Source organism: Dipodomys merriami, unplaced genomic scaffold, assembly GCF_024711535.1.
Source record: "Dipodomys merriami isolate MVZ:Mamm:240054 unplaced genomic scaffold, mDipMer1.0.p SCAF_6, whole genome shotgun sequence".
Classification (NCBI taxonomy): Eukaryota; Metazoa; Chordata; class Mammalia; order Rodentia; family Heteromyidae; genus Dipodomys; species Dipodomys merriami.
In genome coordinates this window covers 2,860,266-2,887,061 of record NW_027206179.1, presented here as the reverse complement: position 1 = coordinate 2,887,061, position 26,796 = coordinate 2,860,266, and the positions used below count along the sequence as shown (strand labels likewise).

The following is a 26,796-nucleotide window of genomic DNA, read 5'->3' as shown; positions in this document are numbered from 1 at the left end:
CAAAGCCAAGAGAGGGAGCTTGGGGCCCTGACTTCCAGGGCTGATACACACACAAACACACACACACACAAACACACAAAGAGAGAGAGAGAGAGAGAGAGAGAGAGAGAGAGAGAGAGAGAGAGAGAGAGAGAGAGAGAGAGAGAGAGAGAGAGAGAGAGAGAGAGAGAGAGATGTTTTTCATATTGAAAACATAAATTCCTATTTAATTCCTTTTGCTTTTGCCACCCAACTCCAATAAATGTCAATTCTGTATTTAAATTTTTAAAGAAAAACAAGTGGTTTCAATTCTCATGAGGGTCTGTGGATGCCACAGTGAGCAGTGCCAATGATGGCAAAGGCTCAACAGAAACAAGGAGAAACAAAAAGAGTGAAGACAGACAGACAGACAGACAGACAGACAGACAGACAGACAGACAGACAGACAGACAGACAGACAGAATAGCCAATATATTAAAGCCACACAATCATTAAATGAAAATCATCCCAAACTCTGAGAGCAGAAGAAAAGGGAAGCCCACACATGGCAGGTGAGACACCTCAACCCAGAGAGGGTCAGAATAGCAGCAATAGATTATGGATCCTACCCATGTCCCCTGGCCTGCTGCTCAGGATCTGCCCTGTGTTGTTGTTGCTGAATCTGCACCCAGACACGGGCAAGGCCCTGAGGTATTACAGAACCACATGCAGTCCCACAACTCAAGGCCAAGGTTTCCATCCTATGATGCTCACTGCCCCATACCCCAAGGCATGCTGGGAGTATCCTTCCATTTCCAGAGCAGGACCCTGAGCCCCATCTTCCCCCAGAGGCGCCAAACCATGTGCAGGATCGTCCCATTACCTTCCCCCCCCCAAAAAAAAAATAAGGAACTGTTTCTTGGACCTTTTATTTAATTTTTAAAAAATAAACAATATTTTAATACCTTTTTCCTCTTATAATTTTTATTTTCGGTATATGGGTGTCTGTGTGCTTTTTTTAATCTCTTGACATTTTGGTCATTTTTTTCTTAATATTTTCTTTTTTTCCCTTCTTTTTGTGTGACTTAATTGCTAGATTGTATCTGCAATCTTTTTTCTGTGCAAGTACAGGATTTTGTTGGTGCTTGACTTAAAATAGTGTTCTAGCACAAAATTGGTGTTATTTTCATACCAAATTGGCAGAACAAGCCAGACAAACACAATGAAAATGGCAAGTCTGGGTATCTCAAATCCCACTCATGATAATCAGGTGACAGAACAGATAATGAATAATCCAGAGGAGAGTTACCAAAAAGCTCTACAAACGCTACTGCTAACATGATGAATGAAAAGTTTGAAAACCTGCAAGGGACTCAGTGTGAGCATGATAGGGAGCAAGAGGAGGCAAACCAAAGATCAATAGAAGAATCTGATGAGTGTGAAGAAGCTACTCAAAGATTAATACAGGAATTGTTTGAGCAGGCTCAGAACACTCAAAGAAAACTACAGGAATTGGGTGAACGTGAGGAAGCTAATTAAAGAGTAATACAGGAATTGCAAGAGTGGGATGAGAATAGACAAAGATCAATAGAGACATTCATGGAATCCATAAACAGATAGCTGTAAGAAGTCAGGGAGACTACACAGGGAATGCTGAATGGAGCCCAACAGAAGGAATGGGAGTCCAAGGAAAGCATAACCATTCAACTAAGTGATTTGAGAATAAATACTGAACACCAAATTAAGGAAATAAAGAAGTTCCTACAAGATCTAAAACAAAGCTCCAACTAAGAATTTGAAGTCATCAAAGCCAATCAATTAGAATGAAAAGAAATAAAAAAACAAAGTAGGAAGCCTTGACAGTTGGTAAGACCATGCAGAAGATTGAATCTCAGGGATTGAAGACAGCCTACATATTATAAAGAAAGAATATATACCTATCATAGTCAAATCCAAGCAATATGACAGATCTATTCAACATTTGGAAGACACCATCAGAAGGCTTAATCTAAGCATAATGGATGCAGAGGAGCACCTAGAGGTACCTAGTCTAGGAAATTTGGTTAACAGGATCCCAGTATAAAATTTCCCAAACATGCAAAAAGATAGGCCTATTCAGATACAAGAAGCTTTTAGAACCCCAAATAGACCACACCAGAACAGGACATCCCACTGTCACATTATAATCTGCACAGGATCAAGGAAAAGTTCCTTAAAGCAGTCAAGGAGAAAAGATCAATCACTTATAAAGGGAAAACAATTAGAATTACCTCTGATTTCTCAGCAGAGATAATTAAAGCAAGAAGAGCATAGAATGTCATATACAACTCCCTAAATACAGACAACTATCAAGCAAGAATACTGAACCCAGCTAAACTCTCCTTCATAACCAAAGATCAAATAAAACCTTCCATAGCAAAGAAAAACTGAAACAATATATCTCCACCAAACAAGCTCTACAAAAGATACTTAAAGATGTCCTACACATAGAAAACCAAGAAGACCACAATAAAGGCCAAGAAACTGACCCAAATGGAGAATTCAAGAACCATAGGAAGAACCCAGTTGCCCCAGCACCCAAGAAGATGGATAACATGGCAGTAACTCCCAAACACCTCTCTGTTCAATGAAAGGTTGGACAAATGGGATTGCATGAAATTGCAGAGCTTCTGCATAGCAAAGGACATAGCTAGAAAGATCAATAGAAAGCCCAAGGATTGGGAGAAGATCATAACTAGCCATACAACGGACAAACGTCTCATATCTAAAATATACCTGGAACTCAAAAACTTAAATTCCCCAACAACAAATCCTCAAACAACTGCCCAATAAATGAGTGGGCTAAGAACTTAAAGAGAAACTTCTGTGAACAGGAAAGATGTCTGGTCAATAGACACATGAAGACAAGCTCATCCTCCCTAGCCATAAAAGAAATGCAAATCAAAACAACATTGAGAGACCACCTCACCCCAGTTAGAATGGCTATAATCGAGAACTCTAATAACAACAGATGCTGGAGGGGATGTGGACAGAAGGGCAGTTTTCTGCATTGTTGGTGAGAGTGTAAACTTGTTCAACCACTTTGGAAAGTAGTATTTAGGTTCCTCCATATAGAACTCCTCTATGACTCAGCAATCCCACTTTTGGGCATTTACCCAAATGATCACAAACAAGACCATACTAAAGCTACCAACACAACTATGATTATTGCAGCATTATGTACCATAGCTAAGATATGGAACCAACCCAGATGCCCCTCAGTAGACGAATGGATAAAGAAACTGTGGTATACATACACAATGGAATTCTATTCCTCCAACAGAAAGAATGGCATTGCCCCTTTTGTTAGGAAATGGAAACACTTGGAAAAATTATATTAAGTGAAGACAGGCCCAAAGAGACACAGGTCCCAAGGTTTCCCTTCTTTGCAATAACTAGTACATGTCTGAGACAAACAGAAACTGTCAGACAAGTATATATTAGGCGAAATTAACCCCAAGATAATGTTTAATTTAATAATTCAATGTTTTTTTTCTTTCTTGTGATTGTTTCCAACATATTTATAAGATGATTCCTTGGTTACTTTGTATATACCTCCCCCATGGTATAATCCTGCTTTCACTGTATTTGATGTTGGTATAATTTGTGGAGAGTAAAGGAAAAACCAAATTGCTTAAATAGAGTTACAGGTGGACGCATTGCAACAATGAGATGTACAAGAGATTATGTGGAAAAACGAACTTTGCAACATTGGCAGTGGAGTGTGGGGTGGAAAGGGGAAGGGATCGCAAGGGGAAACAAAGGAGGAGGCAACAATGCTTGATAAGAAATGTACTCACGATCTTGCACATGTAATTGTAACCCTTCTGTATGGTTTTTTCACAATAAAAAATAATACAAAGAAAGAAGGAAAGAAAGAAGGAAAGAAGGAAGGAAGGAAAGAAGGAAAGAAGGAAGGAAGGAAGGAAGGAAGGAAGGAAGGAAGGAAGGTAGATATATAGTAGCTTATCCATGTAATTGTAACCCATCTGTATGGTATTTTCAGAATAAAAAAAGTTTTAAAATAAAAAAATAGAAAAAATGTGATAAAATATAAAAAAGAAAAGAAATTTAATAATAACAGACGCTATTGAAGATATTGCCAAAAGGAATGTTATAACACCGTTTGTAACATAATATGACAAAAGATAAAATATTATATGCCCATTACACACAAACAAATATTGGTGTTTGTTATGTTTATGTTTACATATGATGAGTGTTTATCATGACACTACTTAGAAGCCTAGTTTCAGAACCAGGCTCCATTCCAATCAACACATGAATGGAAAAAGTGAATTGAGTAATACAGACATAATGGTGTCTTGAGCATGCAATTATATGTTTGAGTCAGAAATACGGGAGAAAGTGGAGATCTTCGTGTTCAGTTAATCACACTGACAAATGCAGCAGTGGTATATACTGGACACCATGTGAAAAATGAAGCATACAACTTGTGGATGGGGCAGAGACAGAAAAACTGGGTAACATTATAAAAACATAAATATACTCATTACCTGACTTACATAATCGAAACTCGTCTGTACAACACATTTAAAATACACACAGACAGACAGACGGACAGACAGACAGAAAGACACAAAGACAGACAGAGATGCATTAACACCCAAACCAGATCCCCAAGTTTTCTCTCATTTTTGAAATGTAGGGAGAAGTAGGCTTAGAGTACTAGAGTAGATATCAATGACAATGAAGTAGAAATTGTTAGCTTCACCAGCAAGGAAACCTGACAAATGGTTAAGGCAAAAAACGCAAACTGCTCACATACAGGAGATGGAGAAGCATGGAAAAGACAGAGGAAAAGGAAAAAGAGTAAAAGAGAAAGAGAGAGAAGGGGATTTGTGCTGAGCCAGGACCACAGCGGATGTGGAAATGACCACAGAGTCTGGGGAACTTCTCACTGTCCTATGGAGGTGTGACCAGGGTGGATGAAGAAGTCACCAAGGAGTGTGGGGTCCTTTACTGAATCAGTCAGGTGACTGACAGGTGATGACTGGTTTCAGGCAGGTGAAGAGGAAGTGGGGAGGGCGTGTTCTCTTGGACAGATTTAACAGAAATAGAGTAATAGATGAAGAGAACAGGATAAATGTTTCTCTTCTGAGCCAGCCACAGGTGGCTCATACTGGTCATCTTGGATATAGAAGCAATAAAGATTTTTACTTCAGAACCTAAGTCAGGCTGGGCCGCAGCACTGATGCTCATGTAAGATCTTGCTGGCTACCAACATCAAATAGCATTTACATCCTTACTTTTACAAGCCCTTCCTTATAAATGTATGCAGCCAGTTCCCCGAACCAGCCACCATGGTGTACTCTGTGCAGACAAACCCTATGTGGTGACCTTGGTTTCACTATTATGAGGAACTAATAGAGAAGACAGATAGGGAGACATGGACAGAGCTGGCACCACACAGTTGTACAAGTGGTAACAAGAATTCCCCGAGCACTCTGACATGATGGGGACACAGCAGAGCAAGACCCATTCATACACCCACAGCTACCAGGATCCTCAATGGGGAAGCCTGTTATGTTCCCATAAAGTCACAGATCATAGAACATCTCTGTCTAACAGTGGACCACCACAATACATTGATAGGTACAGTCTGATGGTCAAGGACATGCAAGCACTGAAGAAGTTCAAGGTTCAGAGTGCAAATATCCAATTGGATATGTGCATTGGCCTTGAAGTATTGATCTGTAATAGTTAAATTCAGGGATACTGTTGGTAACACCAGCAGCAGTAAATAAATGCATTAACCACTTCTGGATACTTATGCATGTGCAGTTGGTATGGAAACCTGAATGGTTCATTTCAGCAAATTTCTGTGGCTCACTTGGCCCTGGATGTGAGGCTGTCCATCCTTATGTTTGACAGTACTCCAATAACTCTGATTGGGCCTTTTCTGGCCATGGCACTCTATGACCATTTGACCTTCACATAGCATCTTCTGGTTTTATACATTCTGATCATCCCTAGTGACACTTGATTTTGTGAGCTGTTTTCTGTTCAACTTTTTGCTTTCAAACAAATTTATGAACAACTCGACAAGAAAGGAATTCATCCCTGGAGTTTCATTATCTACAGTCTTGGATGAAATCACGGTCCTGAGGAAGTGGAGAGGAAGATTGTACACATGTTTTCTAACTTTTGTTTTGACCTTGAAGCTGGACACCAGATGCAGAGCCAGAGGGCGGAATGGGTTCTGTATTCCTCTAGGACAGTGGAGGCCTTCCAGGTAACAACAAGCCACAAAAACTGAAGATCCATTTAGACACCTACCTGACACAGAAATCAGAGTCTGCATCCAGAATCACAGCTTCAGGTCAAAGCAGCAACAAGGTTCCCTGTGGCTCTGACACTGCTTCTCCTCCAGCATCCACACCTGGTCAGTTCCTCTGAAGACTGCAGACGGATTTGCACAGAGAAATCTGTGGTACACAGCAGGGGAGATGTGGTCATTGCTGGATTTTACCCCATCTATTCTTGGGAATTCTTCGTTCAAAGCTTTAATGATCCTACCCTGCTGCAACAGAATATTCAGTAAGTGATTTCTTGGGTTTCCTTAAATTTTGAATTTTCCCTTTGTGTTACAGACAGAGGTGGGGGAAGTTTGGACACGATCATTGATGTGCTCTGCATCTTCTACACTGCCATCACTACAACAGCTCTACTTCATTTCAGATTTTCCTGATGAATATTTTTCTTTCATCCAAGGGTACAGAGTTTTCTGTCTGTCTTCCATTCCACTCCCCTTTCCAGAAATGTCCCTACAACCCCACCATCACTTTGACTCCTTACTGTTGCTCAGGGTCACTGGGGTGACCAAGAGTCCATACAAAGACACTAAAGAGCAATGTCCCCATCCATAGTGCAAAGGCCAGGGAATCTTCAATCAATTCTGTACTTTACACTTTTCAAAACAGGACCAATGTTTGGACATCCTTCATAGCAACCTTTGTTAAGATAGACATGCAGTGTCTGCTTCTGGGGCTATTTCATGTCAGCAAAGCTCTGGGAATGGGGAGCTGCTGGTCAGATCAGTAATAAGAGAATCAAGACACGTTTGATTTTTTCCCCTTAACTAATGTAAGCAAATGTCTGCCCTGATGTCCATGTCTTGGCCTGTGTCCAATGTCATTCCCAGAAGCTCTGCTTCCATTCCTTGTCCTCCAACATCTTTCCAGGCTTATTTATTTTTCCCTGCTCATAACTTCTTAAACTTGATTTGAATGTTTTTTTCATATATTGTCAGTAATGAGGCTTCAACTCTGGGCTTCGATGCTGCCCCTGTGCTATTCAGCACTTAAGGCAAGTGCTCTACTGCTTGCGCCACAGTGCCACTTCCAATTTTTTTGGTGGTTTATTAGAGATAAGATTCTCATAAACTCTAATGCCTTGGCTGGCTCTGAACCCTGATCCTCAGATCTCACCCTCCTGAGTAACTATAATGACAGGCCTCAGCAAAGGTGCTTGGCTTTTTCATATGTTTTATACACACTTTCATTCAGGCATTTGACCCAGATCTATAGAATTCTCTGTAAACTAGGGAAGTCATGGATGAATCTTCTCAGACAAGTTGCGTGGAAACACCCTGTTTGGGGTTGGTTTAGGAGAGGAATACTTTATTGAATGAGAGGTATGTGAAGGATATTGAAGCCAACTGAACCTAGTGAGGATGTGAGTGAGAAAGATGGGGCTCATGTGTAAACCCAGCATTAGAAACATACCTCATGGGAGGTGGGAGATGTCAGAGCTATCCTCTTCTCTGTCCATTCTCTATTTGAGCTGTGTGTGTGTGTGTGTGTGTGTGTGTGTGTGTGTGTGTGTGTGTGTGTGTGTGTGTGTGTGTGTGAGTGTGTGCGCGCACACGTGCGTGTATGTTCACACATACTCTGATACTCAGGCGTCATCTATAGTACTGATGGCTCTCCCTTAGCATTTTTTCTCTCATGGCTGGCACTCGACCACTTGACCCACAGCTGTGCACCATTTTCTGTGGAGTTGCTTGCACATAAGACTGTCACAGACATTCCTGTCCAAAGTGACTACAAAACATAATTCTCCTATATCAGCCTCCTTAGTAGTTATGAATACAGGCCTTAGCCACCAGTTCCTATTCATATTTAATATTATTCACATTCTAGCTGTCAAGCCTGAGAGTTAACTTGTACACAAGGATATCAGCAAATCCATGAGAGTTGAGATTCTATGAGAATTTCCCCAAAATGATTACAATGAATGCTAGGAGAACTCATTGTTCTGGAAAATTCTTCATTCATATTGGCATGTGATACAATCAGGCCTTTGAACTGTATCGGATTTACACCAGTGGTCTGGCTTTTTGCCTGTCTTTCCAGAAATTCCAGGCAGGCTTCAGTGTTCCTGAGTCTGTAGTGACTTCCACAATTGCACCACTAGAAGGAGCACAAGCCTTGAGGGAAGTCAGCTGTGAGGTGATAAACCACTTCAGTACAAGAGAAAACCAAAGGCAATTTTGGTGACAAATACTCTGTGGTTCTAAATACTTCGAGATAACTCTAATGAGTCGTGGGTCCAAGTATGCCTCCTCCTGTGTGCACAGGGGGAACATATGCCTCATCCACAGGGAATGGCCTTGTGAGTGGATTCTGCCTAGCAGTGGCAAGATTTGTGTGCTAGACCAGGCCTTAGTCACAGCGGTGGACACCAGAATTCTATTATACCTGGAAGACAAACCAGCAGGGTCACCAAAACAGATGAAGGTTAATGAAGTTTCCCTCTAAAAGTAGGGACTCTTCACTTTGGATCCTGGACTTTGATCGCAGAAGAAGAAATTCTAGACAAGTCACAACAGTAAGAACAAGTGGCAGAGTTTTACTGAGTAAGGAAGCAAACAAACAAGCAGGTAGACAAACAGGAAACAGAAAGGCAAAGACACACTCTAACTGAGGAGAGGCACACAGCTCTTGGGCTGCCAGGGGTACCCAGATAGTAAAGGCAGAAGGTCTGAATGAAAAATTACACAAACATGGGTTTGTCATCTTTGCACTAATCACTTCTGATGTTACACTTTCTGAGTTTCTGTATGTTTTGGCAATTCTTTCCAGATGATTATCCTTGAGGGAAGGAAGGTATGCTGTTGTCTATATTTGGGGTAGGATGTTGCTAAAATTTGGGGGAACATCTTGGAGGAAGGCATACACACAACAAGACAACTGCTAATTCAAATGATGAGAAATGCATCTCTCAGGAAGGAATGCAACCTGTCATCTCTCACATGTTTCTGAGTTGCCTTCACTAGGACTCGTTTTTTTTCCCATAATTTATCCTGCTTCTTTTTGTGCTCAATGACTTTGATCCCTTTATCTATCTTAAGATATGTAGATGGATGAATACCACTCTATTTACTGTGAGCTTCCCAAACCACATTTTTCACTCTCTATTCTACTCCATTTTTCCCTATATGACTTCATTCCCTTAACATTAAGGGAAGTAGATGGACAAGCTTTAAGCTTGAGTTTTTGAATTCCTGGCATGCATTAGCCAGGCCTCATTTTCCATAGCCTATCCTGCCTGAGTACAACATTCTAAGTCCACTACAATCAAGACCAATACAGTGCTAAGTGAGCACTAAGATTGACTCAGGTTGAATGTGGTTGAGGTGAATTCATGGGCCAAGATGGCCACAACCATACACAATTAGTGGTGGCTAGAATAGAATTCTTACTGTCTGGTGGGAGATGACTCACAGGTACTGAGATGATTATAGAGTTCTGCCAGAGGCTGCCCTGGCTATGGGGTCATGGCAAAGTTCTAGTGCTATCACATGTCCCACACTAAGCTCTGGGACAAGATCACAATCTTAATTTCCTGTCCAACCCCTGGGAATTAGAATGGAGAACCATGCTGTGTCACAGCAGCTTGGTAAAGTTTGTAAAGGAAGACAGCTTGGCACGGGTGGCTGATGCCTGTAATCATAGTTACTTAGGAAGCTGAGATTTGAGTACCAGGGTTCAAAGCCATCCCAGGAAGGAAATTCCCTGAGATTTTTATCTCCAAATAAAACATCAGAAAACCAGAAGTGGCACTGTGGCTCAAGTGGTAGAGCGCTGGCCTTGAACTGAAGAATTCAGGGACAGATCCATGGCCTAGAGTTCAAGCACTACAACTGACAAAATAAAACAAAAAACAAAAAATAAAACAAAGGAAGCCACAAGGCCATCTTGGTGAACACCGCCATACACTCAAGCTCAATCTCCCATCCAGAAAGCCAAAATGTCATGTGGCCCACACTCCAGCTTATGGTGCTATAGACCAGTTCACATTAGTTTCCTAGAGCAACCTAAGTTTCTGCCTGGTCTCATGTTGAGCACTATCTTTCTAGGGCAATGGTCCTTGAGATTCTTCAATGTGCAACAAGACTAGCACTGAGCCAGATATCAACACAGTCACATAGCAACAGTGGCTTCACAAGGCTAAGCAGGAAGACAGGTGTCACCCCACTTCAACCAAGGTGGAAACTGATGGAATGGCATTTGGTTCTGCCTCAGGGACCTTCCAACACGTCCTGAAAGATTCCAATGGAAGCTGGGTTGCCATGACCAAGAATGCCTCTAGTTTACTCTGGATTATTGGTCCAAACATGACATGCCTGACACAGGGTTATAAGAAAAACCCTGACCCACTCTTATGCCTTCTTCACTAGGGGGTTGTATTCTGTACCTGTTGTCATTCACAAGATTGGAGGAGGGAGGTTGAGGCAGTGTCTTCCTTCTCTGTCCTAAACTAGTTCCAGAGGCACAATCTAAAGGTCTAGACACAAGAGTAGAGTCTATAACCACTTCTCAAGCACTGGTCGAGGATACAGGGATGGTGCTAACATTGAACTTTAATTCTCTCCCTCCCAGCAATGTTGGAGAGTTTCTGTTCATAATGAGCTACTAATGCTGTTGTATGGGAGGAACATGGAGATCGCTTCTTTAGTCCTTTTCTCACACACCTTTTTCTGTTGTTTTGTTCCACTAGAGAAGAACTCTGCAATCCAAACCCCATGACTTTCATCTCTTGTTTGCTGGGTGAGGAAAGCTTCAGGTTCTCTCTCCCTCAATTGACATCTTGCACTGCTTCTGGCGAATCCCCTTGAATGATGGCATTCTCTAAGTCTCTACCACATGACATGAATTGAATTTCTTTGTTTTCTTTAATTTCCTTACAAGGTAAGATTCACTTCTTTGCAGAAGGGTGCACCATCGACAAAGTCTGGCAAGAGAGCACAGAGACAAGGCAGCCTGTTTCCTATTTACTCCTGAGACAGCAGCCACTGTCTCTCTGCTCATATTGGTCAAACTCAGGTGGACAATCTGCTCCCAATTTGAATTGTATTTCTTAAGAATTTTTCATATGTGTACAGCTAATTCAATGTACTTAATGACTTGGAATGTGAGCTGGGCATGCCCCTGTGTCCCAATAGACAGCAGTGTTTTTCACATAGGCATATGTGCAAGAGAGGAAAAACCACTTTGCTCATCCCGCCCTCCTCTCTACAATCTCAGAAGAACAGTCACCTCATGTATGCTGATCAAGTCCTGTTTAAGAGCTCACTCAATTCTTAGACTCCGAATTAGAATTCCATCCTAGTGGAAGATAGGAACTACACATACTACTGTGGGTAGAGATAAGCATTTGATTCAATAAAGTCATGAGATTTGTAGTTAATCATTTGTGAAAAGCATATAGCTACCCAAAATTTGTGACCTTTGTGCAGGATCAACTTAAAGAAATACCAATTGCTTCTCAACCTGCTGCTGGCTGTGGAGGAAATCAACAAGAATCCCAATCTGCTACCCAACATGACTCTAGGGTTTGAGATCTATAGTGCACATTACTCAGGTACTGATCTGTTAGAGGAGACTCTCATCTGGCTGTCTGGGAAAAATAAAAACAGCCCCAATTATACCTGCAGAAGAGACAGAAAAGCTTTAGCAGTACTCACAGGAACCTCAAGCACATCTGTTCCAATCAGAAAACTGCTGGACCTCTACAAACTTCCACAGGTGAGGCTGGGAGAAGTGGTCAGATGTGAAGCTATGTCCACATGGACTCTGTCCTGGACAGGCTGAAGAGGTATTATCATATACCCTTCCAAATGCATAATCTCACAGGGAATAGACTCCATAAGTGGATGGAACATACATATTTTCTTTGCTCTAAATAAAAGGAGAGGTTTTAAGAGAGGAAAGGATGACCCAAAGCTCTGAGCCTTATCCATACATGTATACAAAGTGCTTGGAACATGGAAGATGACTTTGCAAATGGGATAAGCAAACTTTTGCTCCCACCCTTGCCAGTTGTTGTTTAGATTACATCAGGACTGAGACTTGCCTATTACCATCCTCTTCCTGGGGTTGTGTTCATTTTTCCCTGTAGTTTATTTTTGGGACTTTTATTCTCTCCTGAGTGACCATGGAAAGTTTGTGACTGTCTATCAGATGGCAGCCAAAGACTCATATCTAGCCCTGGCCATGGTCTTTTTGATGCTTCATTTTGGCTGGACCTGGGTGGGACTGTTCATCACTGAAGATAAAATATGGTGTGTGGTTCCTCTCAGAATTGAGAGAAGAGATGGGCAAGAGTAGAGTCTGTTTTGCTTTTGAGAATATGATCCCTTAAAATGCCTTTACAGATTACTCAGATGATCTATGGAAGTATCGCCAGCTAATGGACTCATCAACCAATGCGATTATCATTTATGGGGACAGTAAATTTCTACTAAGCTGTATTGTTAAATATGGGCGCATTTTAATTACAAGGAAAGTCTGGGTCATGAACTCCCTATGATGATGTCACCATTAGAAAAAGATATTTTCAGATCCCCTCTTTCATGCATCTCTCACCTTCTCTCATCATCATAGAAACACTTCTCTGTTCACCGATTTTATTCTCACTGATACCTTGTCAAATGACTTAGGAAATAATTCCCTTCCTAGGTCATGGGTTCAGTCTGTTTATTGCATCCTGATTAAGTCTGACTGCAGAGACTTGGGGCACTGTTCATACAATGCTACACTGCATTGGTTGCTGAGGCACATTTTTGACATGACCATGTCAGATGAGAGTTACAACATCTATAACGCTGTTTATGTCTTCGCCCAAACCCTCCAACAGATGTTTCTTCATCACATGGAAGAGCCACCAGTGCACAATGGTCAACCAAGGTCACTTCTCTCTTCACAGGTAATGGCTTTGCTTTTGGGTGACCTATTCTAGGAATAGAGACTTTCTATAGAAGCTTTCATAGCAGATGGAAAGAGGTCATCTGGTTCCATTTTGGAAAATACAAGAAACATTGGGCCTGTCATGCTCTACATGAATGAATGTAGAGCTGTGAAGACAATGTTCTTGAAGAATGCTGCATCCATGAAAAGGAAGAGCTGTGTCTTCTGTCCTCATCCTCACTATGTGTGGAAAAACCATCCCCTTTTCAATATATACACATTGTAGTTGTAACTTTTTATTTTTTATTTTTATTCATTTTTTTTTCCTTATGTGGTGCTGAGGAATTGCACCCAGGGCCTCAAGTATGCAAGGCAAGCCCTCAACCACTGAGCCGACTTCCCAGACACCTTGTAACTTTTTAAAATAACAGATCAAGGTGAAAATCCTTGAAAACCTAATATTGTCTGGACACAAGTGGCTCAGACTTGTGACTTACTCCTGACTATAACTATCAAAAAGCCAGAAGTGGAGCTGTGGCTCAATGGATAGAATACATACTTTGAAAAGATAATAAAACCACGTCAATTTGAGTGCCTAAGCCCTGAGTTTGAGTCACAGAATACACACACACACACACACACACACACACACACACACACACACACACACACACACACACACACACACACACACACACACACACACACACACACACACACACACACACACACCCCAAAAGGAACTAAGTCTTGCTTAAGGTAGTCTTTCATATTTGTCATAAATATTTTACTAATCTACTTAGTTTATTATTCACCTTATTTCAGACTGACTTTCTGATCACAATCATAAAATAAGTGATGGAAATGCAATTTAGAGAGTCGTTGAGGTCTGTCATATGATAATTCATTATTTTGTTGGATGTGGCTAGAGTCGCAGTCCCTTGAAATTGAGTTTCTGCATCCCATCCTGGATACCCAGATTTTAGAACTTGGTAACAATTTAATCTACTGTGGGGCTGCATTTCATACAGTTGGTTGGATTCCTGTGCTGTGTGAGAATCAGGGGATGGGAATGAAGAGTAACCATGGTTCTGGGGTTCTGTGATAACACTGGGAAGCATTTCACCATACTATAATGTGTCCCTTTTAGCTGCATCCTCTTTTGAAGAAGATCCAATTTACCAATCTTGTTGGAGACCAAGTGGTTTTGAATGAGGAAAGGAAATTGGAGGCAGAGTATGACATTAAGAGCTTTTGGAATTTTCCAGAAGGTCTGGGACAAAGGGTGAAAGTTGGCGAGTTTTCTCCATCTAGGCCACATGGTCAACAACTGATTTTGTTTGAAAATCTAATAGAGTGGTCCATAGGAATCACCAACGTGAGTCATTTGTACTTTACTCTCTCCTTTTAAAAAAAATGTATTGTTTTAGAAAGTAGTTGTATAAAGAGCTGACAATTTCCTAAGGCAGGTTATAATCACAATGCTTGTAGACAGTGTCACCACATCCTTATTTCTTCCCCAGAGTTGGTTGTTTCTAACCATAATGGCATGATCTATGTATAAATAAGCAATAAGCTTACCCTTTTTTAAAGTTTGTTCAATAAAACTATGGTTCACTCGTATACTTTTCACCACTTCTTGTTTCTGGAAGTTTCTTACTAACAGATTCTTGGAGGGAATAGGGGAACATTTCATTATCAATATGTTGTTCTGTGTTTTCATAGTGAATATCATAAAAGCTACATGCCAAAAATGGATCATCTTTCCAACACTGTGACCAAATACTTGAGGGAATCAAATGAGAAGGCAGAAGGGCTTGCTTTGCTTCTGCCTGGAGATTTCAGACCATGGTTGGGTAGATTGTTGCTTTTGGATCTGTGTTGACACAGGTTGTAATGAAAGGAGCATCTGCCAGTGAAGTTCACCCACCTCATGGCAGCTGGGAAGTCAAGAAAGACAGATGTGAATAACCCTGGGTACAGCAGCACCTTCAAAGCACTGAGCTGTGCATTAGAGTGTGGATTTGAAGTTTCCCTGAGTGATTTTCATCTCATGAGAAAAAACACATCATCACCTGAATAGAAGAACGGGATGCAGGATTAATTCCCATTTCCTAATTTCCTAGAATTAACATCCACCTCTTCAAGGCTCCATAACTTCCTGATAGCATGAGGAGCTGGATGTCGAGGCCCCATATATACTACAGGAAATGTTACATGAAACTGTAAGAAGGCTCAATCACATTCATTGCTTATATGTATTTAAAGATTTTGTGTTTTGATGATCTTTTTCCCTAAAGTACTGGAGTGTCTGGGATGTCAGATAAAAGGATGAATAGTCACTACCCTTCATGTGAATGTTCCCAGACTCCTCAATCTGTCTCCACTGAGAGCTGTGGTCCTGGATTCATGAAGGGAAGACCTCTCTGGAGGGAAATGCTACCTGTTGCTTTGACTGAATTCTTTGCCCAGAGAATGAGATTTCTAATAAGACAGGTGAGTCTGTGACTTATAGAGAAATTCCCCAATTCTCCTTCTTAACCTTCAGTCCATCAAAACCATTGCAGTGATATACAGTAAAACAGCAGGAACACACATGCACCTTCACCCAAAGTTCTATGACTACCGTTAACCATACTTCTCCTTAGAAGAAACAACCCACTGCCCCTCCATTACAATACCCTGTTCACCTCTCCTCAGTCACATGATTTTGTATTTAAAGAAAATATCCAGGATTAGTTGTTGATGTTTGAAATGACATTCAAATCTAAATGGAATTGTGGATGTAACACAGACTTTCATTTGTGAATGCTCATTGCCACTCTTTCCTAATTAAATGTTATTTTCTATTTAGCATACCTAGTAACACAAGGGGCTTTGGGTGTTTTGGGGTTTTTTTTTGTTATGATCACTCCATATCTGACAATGGCACTAGGTTGACTAACAATTACGCAAATATCATTGATTTAGAAGTAGTTCACCATCTCCATTTTGTGTCTCTTCTCCCTCCTCAAGCTGATCTTTCTGAGATCCTCTCATATCAGTGAAGTAGCATTGTTCTTTTTTAATACATTTTTATTGATAAAATCCTGTACAGAGGGGTTACATTTACATAGGTAAGGAAATGAGTACATTTCTTATTGAGTATTGTTGCCTCCTCCTTTGTTTTTCTCCATCCCTTCCTTCCAAACTCCCCAACTCATCCTCCCATAGATCAAATGCTCAGGAAGTTTGTGTTTAGGGTTAGTAGTAGGTTGAATTTTGTATTAAACCTTCTTTTTAAATTGAAGTGCTTGGGCTGATTTTATATTTTCCATTATTTTTTGAATGAGTAGGAGAGAGCCAGAGTTGTATGACCAGTCAAGAATGTAGCAGGATAGCTAGGTAATTATGTATTACACCTGTAATCAAAGCAAATCAGGCAATTGAGATTTGAGGATGCAATGATGGACAGGAAACTCAGTAAAAATCTTTTCCACAATTAAGCACCAAAAGAACTGGAATTCAAATGGTAGAGTGGTAGTTTTGACCATGAATACTCTGGAAAAATTACTAGGGGCAGAGTTCAAGTACTGGATGAATGACAGACGAAAGAAAGAAAGAAAGAAAGAAAGAAAGAAAGAAAGAAAGAAAGAAAGAAAGAAAGAAAGAAAGAAAGAAAGAAAGAAAGAAAGAAAGAAGGAAGGAAGGAAGGAAGGAAGGAAGGAAGGAAGGAAGGAAGGAAGGAAGGAAGGAAGGAAGGAAGGGAGGGAGGTGGAGGGAGAAAGAAAGAAAGAAAGAAGGAAGGAAGGACGGAAGGAAGGAAGGAAGGAAGGAAGGAAGGAAGGAAGGAAGGAAGGAATGGAGGTGGAGGGAGAAAGAAAGAAAGAAAGAAAGAAAGAAAGAAAGAAAGAAAGAAAGAAAGAAAGAAAGAAAGAAAGAAAGAAAGAAAGAGCAAGAGAAAGAGAGAAAGAAAGTAAGAAAAAGAGAGAAAGAAAGAGACAGAGAAAGAAAGAGAGAGGGGCAAAGATGGGAGGGAGTGAGGGAGGGAAGGAAGGAAGTAAGGGAAATAAACAGAAAAAAGAGAAAGGGAAGACGGAAAGAAAAAGAAATGTGTGAAAGAAAGAGAATCCACATGAATATGTTTTGATATAGAGAATTGTACTAGTTGGTATTGAGAGCAAGACAGGTCAACTGGTGAATCAGGGAAAACGAGAAGCTTGAGTAGAGGAGGATGTGAGGAAAGAGAAATATGGAACCCAGACTAGTAGTGATTCTCACTCTTCACCAGACATGGAACAGTGTGTCAGGTGTGCAGATCATCAGTTTGCCAACACCCAGAGAAACCACTGCCTCATGAAAACTGAGATATTCCTTGCATATGAAGACCCCTTGGGCACGTCACTGGTCTGCAGCTGCTGTTCTTGGGTGTTTATCAAGCACCAAGACACCCCTATTGACAAGGCCAATAACCGGGCCCTAGGCTTCATCCTACTCATCCCCCTCACCTGCTGCTTCCTCTGCTCCTTGCTCTAACTTGTCTGTCCCAACACAGCCACCTGCATTCTCCAGCACACCATATTCGCAGTGATCTTCACTGTGGCTGTCTCCACAGTCCTGGCCAAGACCATCACTGTGGTTCTGGCCTTCACACTTACTGCTCCAGAAAAAAGTGTGAGACCATGGCTGGTGTCCAGGGCTCCTAACCTCATCATCCCCATCTGCACCCTCATCTAAGTGACTCTCTATGGTCTCTGCCTGGGAATCTCTCCTCCTTTTGTGGACATAGATGCACACTCTGAACATGGCCACATCTTCATCCTGTGCAACAAGGGCTCCCTCACAGCTTTCTACTGTGTCCTGGGATACCTGGGTGCCCTGGCCCTGGCCAGCTTCTCTGTGCCTTTTCTGGTCAGAAACCTGCCTGACACCTTCAATGCTCACACCTTCAGCATGCTGATGTTCTGCAGTGTGTGGCTCACCTTGCTGCCTGTCTACCAAAGCACAAAGGGAAAGGTCATGGTGGCCGTGGATGTCTTCTTCATCTTGGCCTCCAGTGGAGGCCTCCTGAGCTACATCTTTGCCCCCAAGTGTTACATCCTCTTGATAAGACCTAAGAGAAATTCACTGCAGGTTTAGGGAGAGACCAACTGAAAGAAATAAATCTTAAGATGGACATAAATATTGTCTAGGATGCTTGGAGGTTCTGAGACAAATCTATACAATTTTGGCAGTCAAAAACCTTTTTATCTCATTCATTTTGCAGGTTATGTTAGAGTTAGAGCAAGATTCCAATGAGACTGTCTAAATTTGTATTTCCTCCTGGATATCCTTTGTTCCTCCAATGTATTCGTCCTTTTGTGCTATCAATCATTCTTTTGATTACAAATCTACTGTGATTCTTCCTTTCCCTATATGTAGGCTATAAAGCTGCTTAAATATCACTATATTGCTCAGTTCACTGATATATGAACATTCATTCTGGTGAAAGTTTCCATGCTTTGATTACAGTTACTTGAGTATATTTTCTGAGCTAGTAGTTTATTTCTGTTCAAATATTTGCTGTTCTGCAATGTTACTGAGTGTATTTTCATAGGAAATATCTCTTCCTCCCCCCTCTGTACCTCTGTCTTCCTCTCCTCTTCTGTTCACCTCCCTCCACTCTCTCTATCATCCAGAATTCTAGATCAGGGTATTAAGCACCACCAGTTTCCCATGGGAATCTGTATGAGTACTTTTTTCTGGCAAAGGGTCATGGCATCAACGTGACTTAAGATGAACCACTGGCGGAATAGTTTGATTATTGATCATTATTCCTCACTGGAAGTTGAAGGCACAGAGTGCATGATGGTCTGAGCTGAGCCTAGTCACCTCACTCTCTAAGGATCCTCAATATGAATAGATAGCGAAAAGAAAAGGATCCCAAAAGAGGGGAAAAATACATCAGGTCATTCTCAGACTCAATATCTGGTCATGTTCTTTAAATAGTACAAGGAACAATTCAACCATTCAGAAGGCTCTTTGAAGAAATCAGAATCTGTTGCCTGCTTATTTGTTCTTGAGGCTCCTTCACTTGCCATTTATCTTGTGTTTCTATGGCTTGTTCTATCCCACTTGGAATTGGCAACAGAGCAGTCAATGAAAAACTTAGAGAATAGTTCTCAAAATGCTCTAGAAACACTACTGGCAATCATGCTGAATGAAAAGGGCCCGTTTGGTGACAGAGTGCAAGGGAAAGTCTATATGGAAAAAATTGGAATCCAGAGGTGAAAGAAGTTAAAGAAGGCCAAGAAGAGCCAGATGCTCTTAGTTGGACAGACACAGGTGGTAATTGAGGAGGTCCTGAAATCTGCAGGGAGTTATAGCTCATCCCTGATGAGAAATAATGACCCCTAGGTGTGACTAATATCTAAGAAGCAAGAGGGTTAACAAGGTGAGTGGAATGCTTGGTATTTACATTTTTACTAATTCTTAAAAGGTATTTATTACTTTTTGTCAACTTCAAAACGTTTATGGTTATTATAAAGGGGATATACGCGGGGGGGTTACAGTTACATTAGTCAGGTAAAGAATACATTTCTTTTTGGACAATGTCACCTCTTTCCTTGCTCTTTCCTAGATTCTCCCATTTTTTCCCACACGCAAGTTATATAGTTTCTTTGCCACAACTGCTGCATTTGTTCACTTTGTCCCTCCATTTTCTAATCAAATTGGAAAATCCTCACCTATTAATACTGTCATATTAGAGAAGACACATTCAAACCACAGCAAGGAAAAAGCTGGAGGAAAAGCTGTAGATCTGAAGAAAGAAAAGTTCAGGTGGTAGAAAATCATTACCTTTTTAAAATCAGGCGATAACAAAAATCAAACCAATCATTTAGAAAGACTGATTTAACACTGTAATGCTGGAGGGGAGAATGAAATGAGAACAAACTGAAGAATAATTGAATTGAAGTAGAGATTTTGTATCTTTGCATATTTATTACAAACAATATGTGTTATATATGTAAGAGTACAGCAGATTTTCCTAGTTTCAGGAATTTAAGTCTAAACTATAAACATATAAATAATTAACTAAAAATGTTACACTTAGGGGAGGATTCTGAGAATATAGACCCTTTGAACAACTACTGATCAGGTTGTTTGATATTTGGTTCAGCTGAAAGGCTGAAGAGAAGGAGGTCATATTGAAGAAGAAAACTACGGGACAGGTTGTGATTGGTCAAGTCCTATTGTAGAGTTTGGTCAAAATAATGGCGGTGGTCTCTAAATACTTGAGGCATACTGTTCGGGTTATTTGCTGAGCCTGGAGAGTATCAGGGTCTTTCCTAGGTGAAGGCAAAGATTGGACTTGAAGTGATTTGTATGGGGATAATAAAGAAGGTGTCATTTAAATTAAAAACTGAAAAGACTGTCAATTTTGTTAAGTTTTTCAAAGAACCCACTCTTCGTTTTGTTGATTCTTTCTGTAGTTTTTTTTATTCTAATTCATTTAATTCTGATTTAATTTTAATTATTTCTTTTGGTCTACTGGATTGGGGTTTATCTTGCTGCTCTTTTTCAAGGAGGTTTAGATGTGTCATTAAATTGTTGGTTTCAGATCTCTCCAATTTGTTGATGTAGGAGCTCAGCGCTATAAACTTGCCTCTGAGTACTGCCTTTGCTGTGTCCCAGAGGAGCTGGTAATTTGTGTGTTCATTTTTGTTGAATAGCATGAACATTTGAATTTCCTTTCTAATCTCTTCCATGACCCACTCATGATTCAGCAGTGTGTTGTTCAGCCTCCATGTGATACCGGACTTTCTTTGGTGGCTTTTAGTATTGAGTTCTAATTTTATTCCCTTGTGGTCACAGAGAATGCAAGGTATAACTTCAATGTTTCTGAATTTAGACAAGTTTGCTTTGTGACTTAAAATGTGGTCTATTTTAGAAAATGTTCCATGTGCTGCTGAGAAAAATGTGTATTCTGATGCTGCTGGGTGAAATGTTCGGTAGATGTCTGTTAGGTCTAGTTGATCTATGCAGCTGTTTAGATCTGCGGTTTCTCTGTTGAGTTTTTGCCGAGTTGATCTATCTAGTGGGGAGAGTGGTGTGTTAAAATCCCCAACAATTAATGTCTTTGGATCTATATGGGATTTTAGGGAAAATAGTGTTTCTTGGATAAATTTGGGTGCTCCATTGTTTGGCGAACAGATATTTAGAATTGTAATATCCTCCTGAAGGAGAGATCCCTTAATTAGTATGTAGCGACCTTCTTTACCTCTTCTCACAAATTTTAATTTGAAGTCTATTGTATCTGATATTAGGATTGCAACTCCCGGCTGTTTATGGGGGCCCTTTTCTTGGTAGATTTTGTTCCAGCCTTTAACATTGAAAATATGTTTGTTTTTAAAGGCAAGATTTGACTCCTGAAGGCAGCAGATAGAAGGGTCTTGTTTTTTAATCCTACTAGACAGTTTATGTCGCTTAATTGGAGAGTTCAGTCTATTAACGTTAAGAGATAGGACTGAGAGGTATTTTGGAGTTCCTGCCATGTTATCCACCTTCTTGGGGGCTGCGAAAACTGGGTTCTTCCTATGGTTCTTGGATTCTCAGTTTGGGTGCAGTTTCTTGGCCTTTATTGTGGTCTTGTTGGTTTTCTATGTGTAGCACATCTTTAATAATCTTTTGTATGGCTGGTTTGGTGGAGATGTATTGTTTCAATTATTCTTTGCTATGGAAGGTTTTTATTTGGCCTTCAATTATGAAGGAGAGTTTAGCTGGGTACAGTATTCTTGGTTGATAGTTGTTTGTTTTTAGAGCATGGCATACATCATTCCAGGCTCTTCTTGCTTTGATTGTCTCTGCTGAGAAATCTGAGGCGATTCTAATTGGTTTCCCTTTATAGGTGATTGATCTTTTCTCCTTGACAGCTTTAAGGAGCTTTTCCTTGGTCTGAGTTGATCCTGTGTGGATTATAATGTGACCATGGGATGTCCTATTCTGGTCTGGTCTATTTGAGGTTCTAAAAGCTTCTTGTATCTGAATAGGCCTATCTTTTTGTATGTTTGGGAAGTTCTCTGCTAGGATCCTGTTAAACAAATTTCCTAGTCTATTAACTTCTGTTTCTAGGTGCTCCTCTACACCCATTATCCTTAGATTAGGCCTTCTGATGGTGTCTTCCAAGTGTTGGATAGACCTATCATATTTCATGGATTTGTCTTGGATGGTTGTATGTTCTTTCTCTATAATATCTAGGCTGTCTTCAATCCCTGAGATTTGATATTCTTCCTGGTCTAACCTGCTGTCAAGACTTTCTACTTTGTTTTTATCTCTTTTCCTTCTACTTGGTCAGCTTTGATGGCTTCAAATTCTTTGTTGAAGCTCTGTTTTAGATCTTGTATGAATTTCTTTACTTTCTTAATTTGGTTTATTCTCAGATCACTTAGTTGATTAGTTATGGTTTCCTTGGACTCTCATTCCTTCTGTTGGTTTCCATTCAGCATTCCCTTTGTGGTCTCCCTGACTTCCTTCAGCTCTTTGTTAATGGATTCCATGAAGAAATGCTCAACATCCCTAGCCATAAAAAATGCAATCAAAAAAACATTGAGATACCACCTCACTCCAGTTAGAATGGCAAAAATCAAGAACTCTAACAACAACAGATGCTGGAGGGGATGTGGACAGACGGGAACCTTACTTCAATGTTGTGGGAATGTAAACTTGTTCAACAACTTTGGAAATCAGTATGGAGTTCCTCAAAAGACTTCACATTGAGCTCCCCTATGACCCAGCAATCCCACTTTTGGGCATTTACCCAAATGTTTACAAACAAGACCACACTAAAGCTACCAGCACAACTATGTTTATTGCAGCATTATTTACCATAGCTAAGATATGGAACCAACCCAGATGCCCCTCAGTATATGAATGGATCAAGAAAATGTGGTATATATACACAATGGAATTCTATGCCTCCATCAGAAAGAATGACATTGCCTTATTTGTTAGGAAATGGAAAAACTTGGAAAATATTATACTAAGTGAAGTAAGCCAGGCCCAAGGAAACGTAGGTCTCATGGTTTCCCTTATTTGCAATATCTAGTATATGTATGAGTCAAGCGGAAAAGGTCAGATAATGTGATTTTAAGAGAATGAACCCTTAGATATGAATTTTAACGTTTTTTTTTCATGCATGTGTTTCTAATGCATTTATAAGATTATTTCTTTGTTGCTTTGTATGTCCCTTCCCCACAGTATAACCGCTGCTTTCACTATATTTGATGTCAGTATAACTTGTTGAGGAGATGGAGAAAAGCAAGTCGTTTAAGGGTACAGGTGGACCTGTTGCAACAATGAGAAGTACAAGTTGTCATGTCGAAAACGAGCCTTACAGCATTGGTATGGGAGGAGGGAGGATTAGGGGGGAGGGGGGAGGCTGGGAAGGGATGTGAAGGGTAAACAAAGGAGGAAGCTGCAATGCTTGGTAAGAAATGTATGCATTATCCTGCCCATGTAATTGTAACCCCTTTGTACAATATGTTCACAAATAAAATAAAATAATAAAATAATGAAAATACTGGGGAGTTGGAGAAAATGTAAGACACAAGGGTTGGATAAATGAGAGCAGATGAGATGCCTATGATTAATTTTTCAGGGTCCTGAAGGAAGCGGTTGGAGCCATTAGGGTGTTTTTTATTCGTAAAATGGGGGTTTGTGGGAGAGTGAATGGGAATCAGGAGAGAGGCAGAAAGAAGCTGAAGGATAATAGGCTTTAGCCCTCAGCATGTAGCAGGAAAGAGGAGATATTCATTTGGGGTTAAAAAAGGTATGTGAGAAGCTTTAAGGGAAATAAGAACTTGGTCATTGTGGGAGGGAATGGGGAGGAGATTCTTGAAATGTCCCATACTAAGCGGATTTACTTCTAAAGCGGGACTAGGGGGAACAGTAGATTGGGTTCATTTCAACTTATCTGCCCTTTTCTGCTTGTCTCAGACATATACTAGTTATTGGAAATAAGGGAAACCAAAGCAAAGGAGGAGGCTACAATTCTTGATACGAAATGGACTCATTATCTTACATATGTAATTGTAACCCCTCTGTATGATATTTTCGCCAAAAAGAAAGAAAAGAAAAAGAAAGGAAGCCATTAAAATGAAAAAAAGAAAGAAAGAAGTCATGTTACTTAAGTTTTGGGGGAGCATTTTCACAGGAAGATACATTTCCTGCCAGACAAATATTAATTCTTGGGGTAAGATATGTACCTCACAGGAAGGAAGGCACCCTGTTGTCTCTCTTTGAAGCAAAGATAGTGCTTCAGTATTTCTACGTACCATGTTTTCTCAATTTATCCTGCCTCATTTTCCCCTAAAATGACTTTCTTATCTTAATATTAAGGGAAGTGGATGGATAACCTTTAAGCTTCAGGGTTTTTTGGTCATGTCTTGTAACCATTTCCCATGCCTCATTTTCCCTGGATTATCTTTCATTTTCCCCTGAAATGACTTTGTTCCCATTAGGAGCATTCTTTAACCATAAATTGGAAAGTAAGACAAACATGAAATTCTGAAGCATAATAATCCTCAGAAGCTATAAAAGGTGCAATAGATCAATACACCTCCAACTATTAATTCCATAAAAATAAACGACAAATTTCTCCACAAATCGTTCCAGAAAACCATTAAGCAAGGCATTTGTTAAAACTAAGAGCAGAGTCAGACAGTATCAATTTGAGTGTGTAGAACCAGAGGGGCTGGGGAGATATTTGAGTTGTCTGGAATATACACACAGCATTTAACCTTTACATTTCTGCAGGTTCCTCCTTGGGCTGAAGGAATGATAGCTAAAGTGTTTCTGTTCTACAGGAGTGTTTTTCCCATCCCATTGACTATGAGTATGACAGTGCTATTTCCAGAAGGGAGAAGTCTTTGAGCTCAATTGCCCAAGAGTGGAAGTTAGCCAGAAATAACCTCCCTTATACAAAATTGGGCCCACTGTCAAAATGGGTTACTTTCCAATTCAGCCCAGGAAATAATAATTAGAAAAGGTGACTTCTTATACATCCTAAGCTTAATTAAGGAGCTTTAATAATTGTTCTCAGATTAAGAATGCTATTTATAATTGAGTTAACAGAAATATAAAATTGGAAACTTGATCCCACCATTCAAGTCATGTGGTTAACTCTCCTTTTATTAATCTTGAGGAGGAATCTCAAGTCTTTTAGAGGTTTACAGGTAGAGAAGTCCTGTGAGACCTGGTGTCTAAATGAATCTGAAACCTGAGATTGGGGATAAAGATATCAAGTTTTTATTCTAGAAATGTGTATCCAAGAGGTAACAACAGACAAATTCACAGCTGTGGGAATACTGAGAAGAAATGAACAGGGTCACTTCCATTTAGGTAAAAGTTGATCTGAAGAAATTTGAGCATAGAAGGGATCCAAGCCATTCTTGGATGGGGGTCCTTCTTAAAACTTTTTACTTTATTGTAAATATGTTGTACAGAGGGATTACAGAGACATCAATAAGGTAATGAGTACATTTCTAGTCCAACATTTTTACCTCTCCTTTTTCTCCTACCATCCCTTCCCTCTCCCACCTCCCTCACACCTCTCTCCCCCAAATACATAAAGTGCATTTCCAACATAGTTTCTTGTGAATATCATTGTTGCAATAGGTCATCCTGTGTCCTCTTTCAGAATTTTGTTATTCCCACTTACCCTCACCAAATTCGATAAATGTATATACAATATTCAAGGTACCTAAATCAAATACAGTGACAACGGGGATATGCCATAGGAGAAAGAACATAAATAAGAAAAAAAACTTCACATAGTACATTAAAAATAACAACAAAAAACCCTCATATGTCTGTACCTTGGGGTTCATTTTGTTGAGCATCGTTATATATAGTCATATATACATAACTTTTGAGCTTTTCTGATCCTCTGATAAGATTAGCCTAGACATATAACAAAATTACAATTAAGGGGAACCATGGGACCTATATGTCTTAGGGTCTGGCATACTTTACTTAATATGAATTTTTCCAAGTCTTTCCATTTTCTAGAAAATTGGGCAGTGTCATTCTTCTCGATGCAGGCATAGAAGTTCAATGTGTGGGGATGTTTCTGTGTGGGTGTGAGTGTCACATTTTCTTGATCCATTCATCTACTGAGGGGCATCTGGATAAGTTCCATATCTTAGCTATGTTGAATAATGCTTCTATAAACATAGTTGTGCTGGTAGTCAAACCATTTTCCTACAGCAGAGCACTACAGCCTTCTTAGCACTCTGGTGTGCAAAAGCTTTTCCCTGGTTGACTGGAGAACCTGAACAGTGGTGAACATTACACTGCATATCAGCTTTCTGTGAAGCTTCCCAGACATTTTTCAATGGGGACAAGATCTTAGATACATGATTAATTGGGGTTTTACAAAACCAAGAAAGCATATTTAGAATGTATATGAATACTGCTTTACATCTGTGTGTGAGCTCTATTAGAGCCAAATGACCAGATGTCCTATTTGGGGCTTGTGAGAAGAGGTTTTTGATTTAATAACACTCCGGCCATACCCTCTTTATCAGACCGGCTGAATATATGTATCTGCTTCCATATCAAAAATTTA

At 40.1% G+C, this 26,796-nt stretch overlaps 1 protein-coding gene across 1 annotated transcript; it reads left to right on the top strand.

The window, feature by feature from the left end:
• The first annotated feature begins 1,296 nt into the window (after window positions 1-1,296).
• Window positions 1,297-19,460, top strand: LOC138813632 (vomeronasal type-2 receptor 116-like). Its single transcript, XM_070002032.1, is given in 9 exon segments — window positions 1,297-1,480; window positions 6,183-6,253; window positions 6,392-6,558; window positions 11,762-11,886; window positions 12,680-12,754; window positions 14,141-14,241; window positions 14,362-14,593; window positions 17,482-18,323; window positions 19,179-19,460. Coding segments are annotated over 9 exon segments (2,079 nt in total).
• Window positions 19,461-26,796: the final 7,336 nt, after the last annotated feature.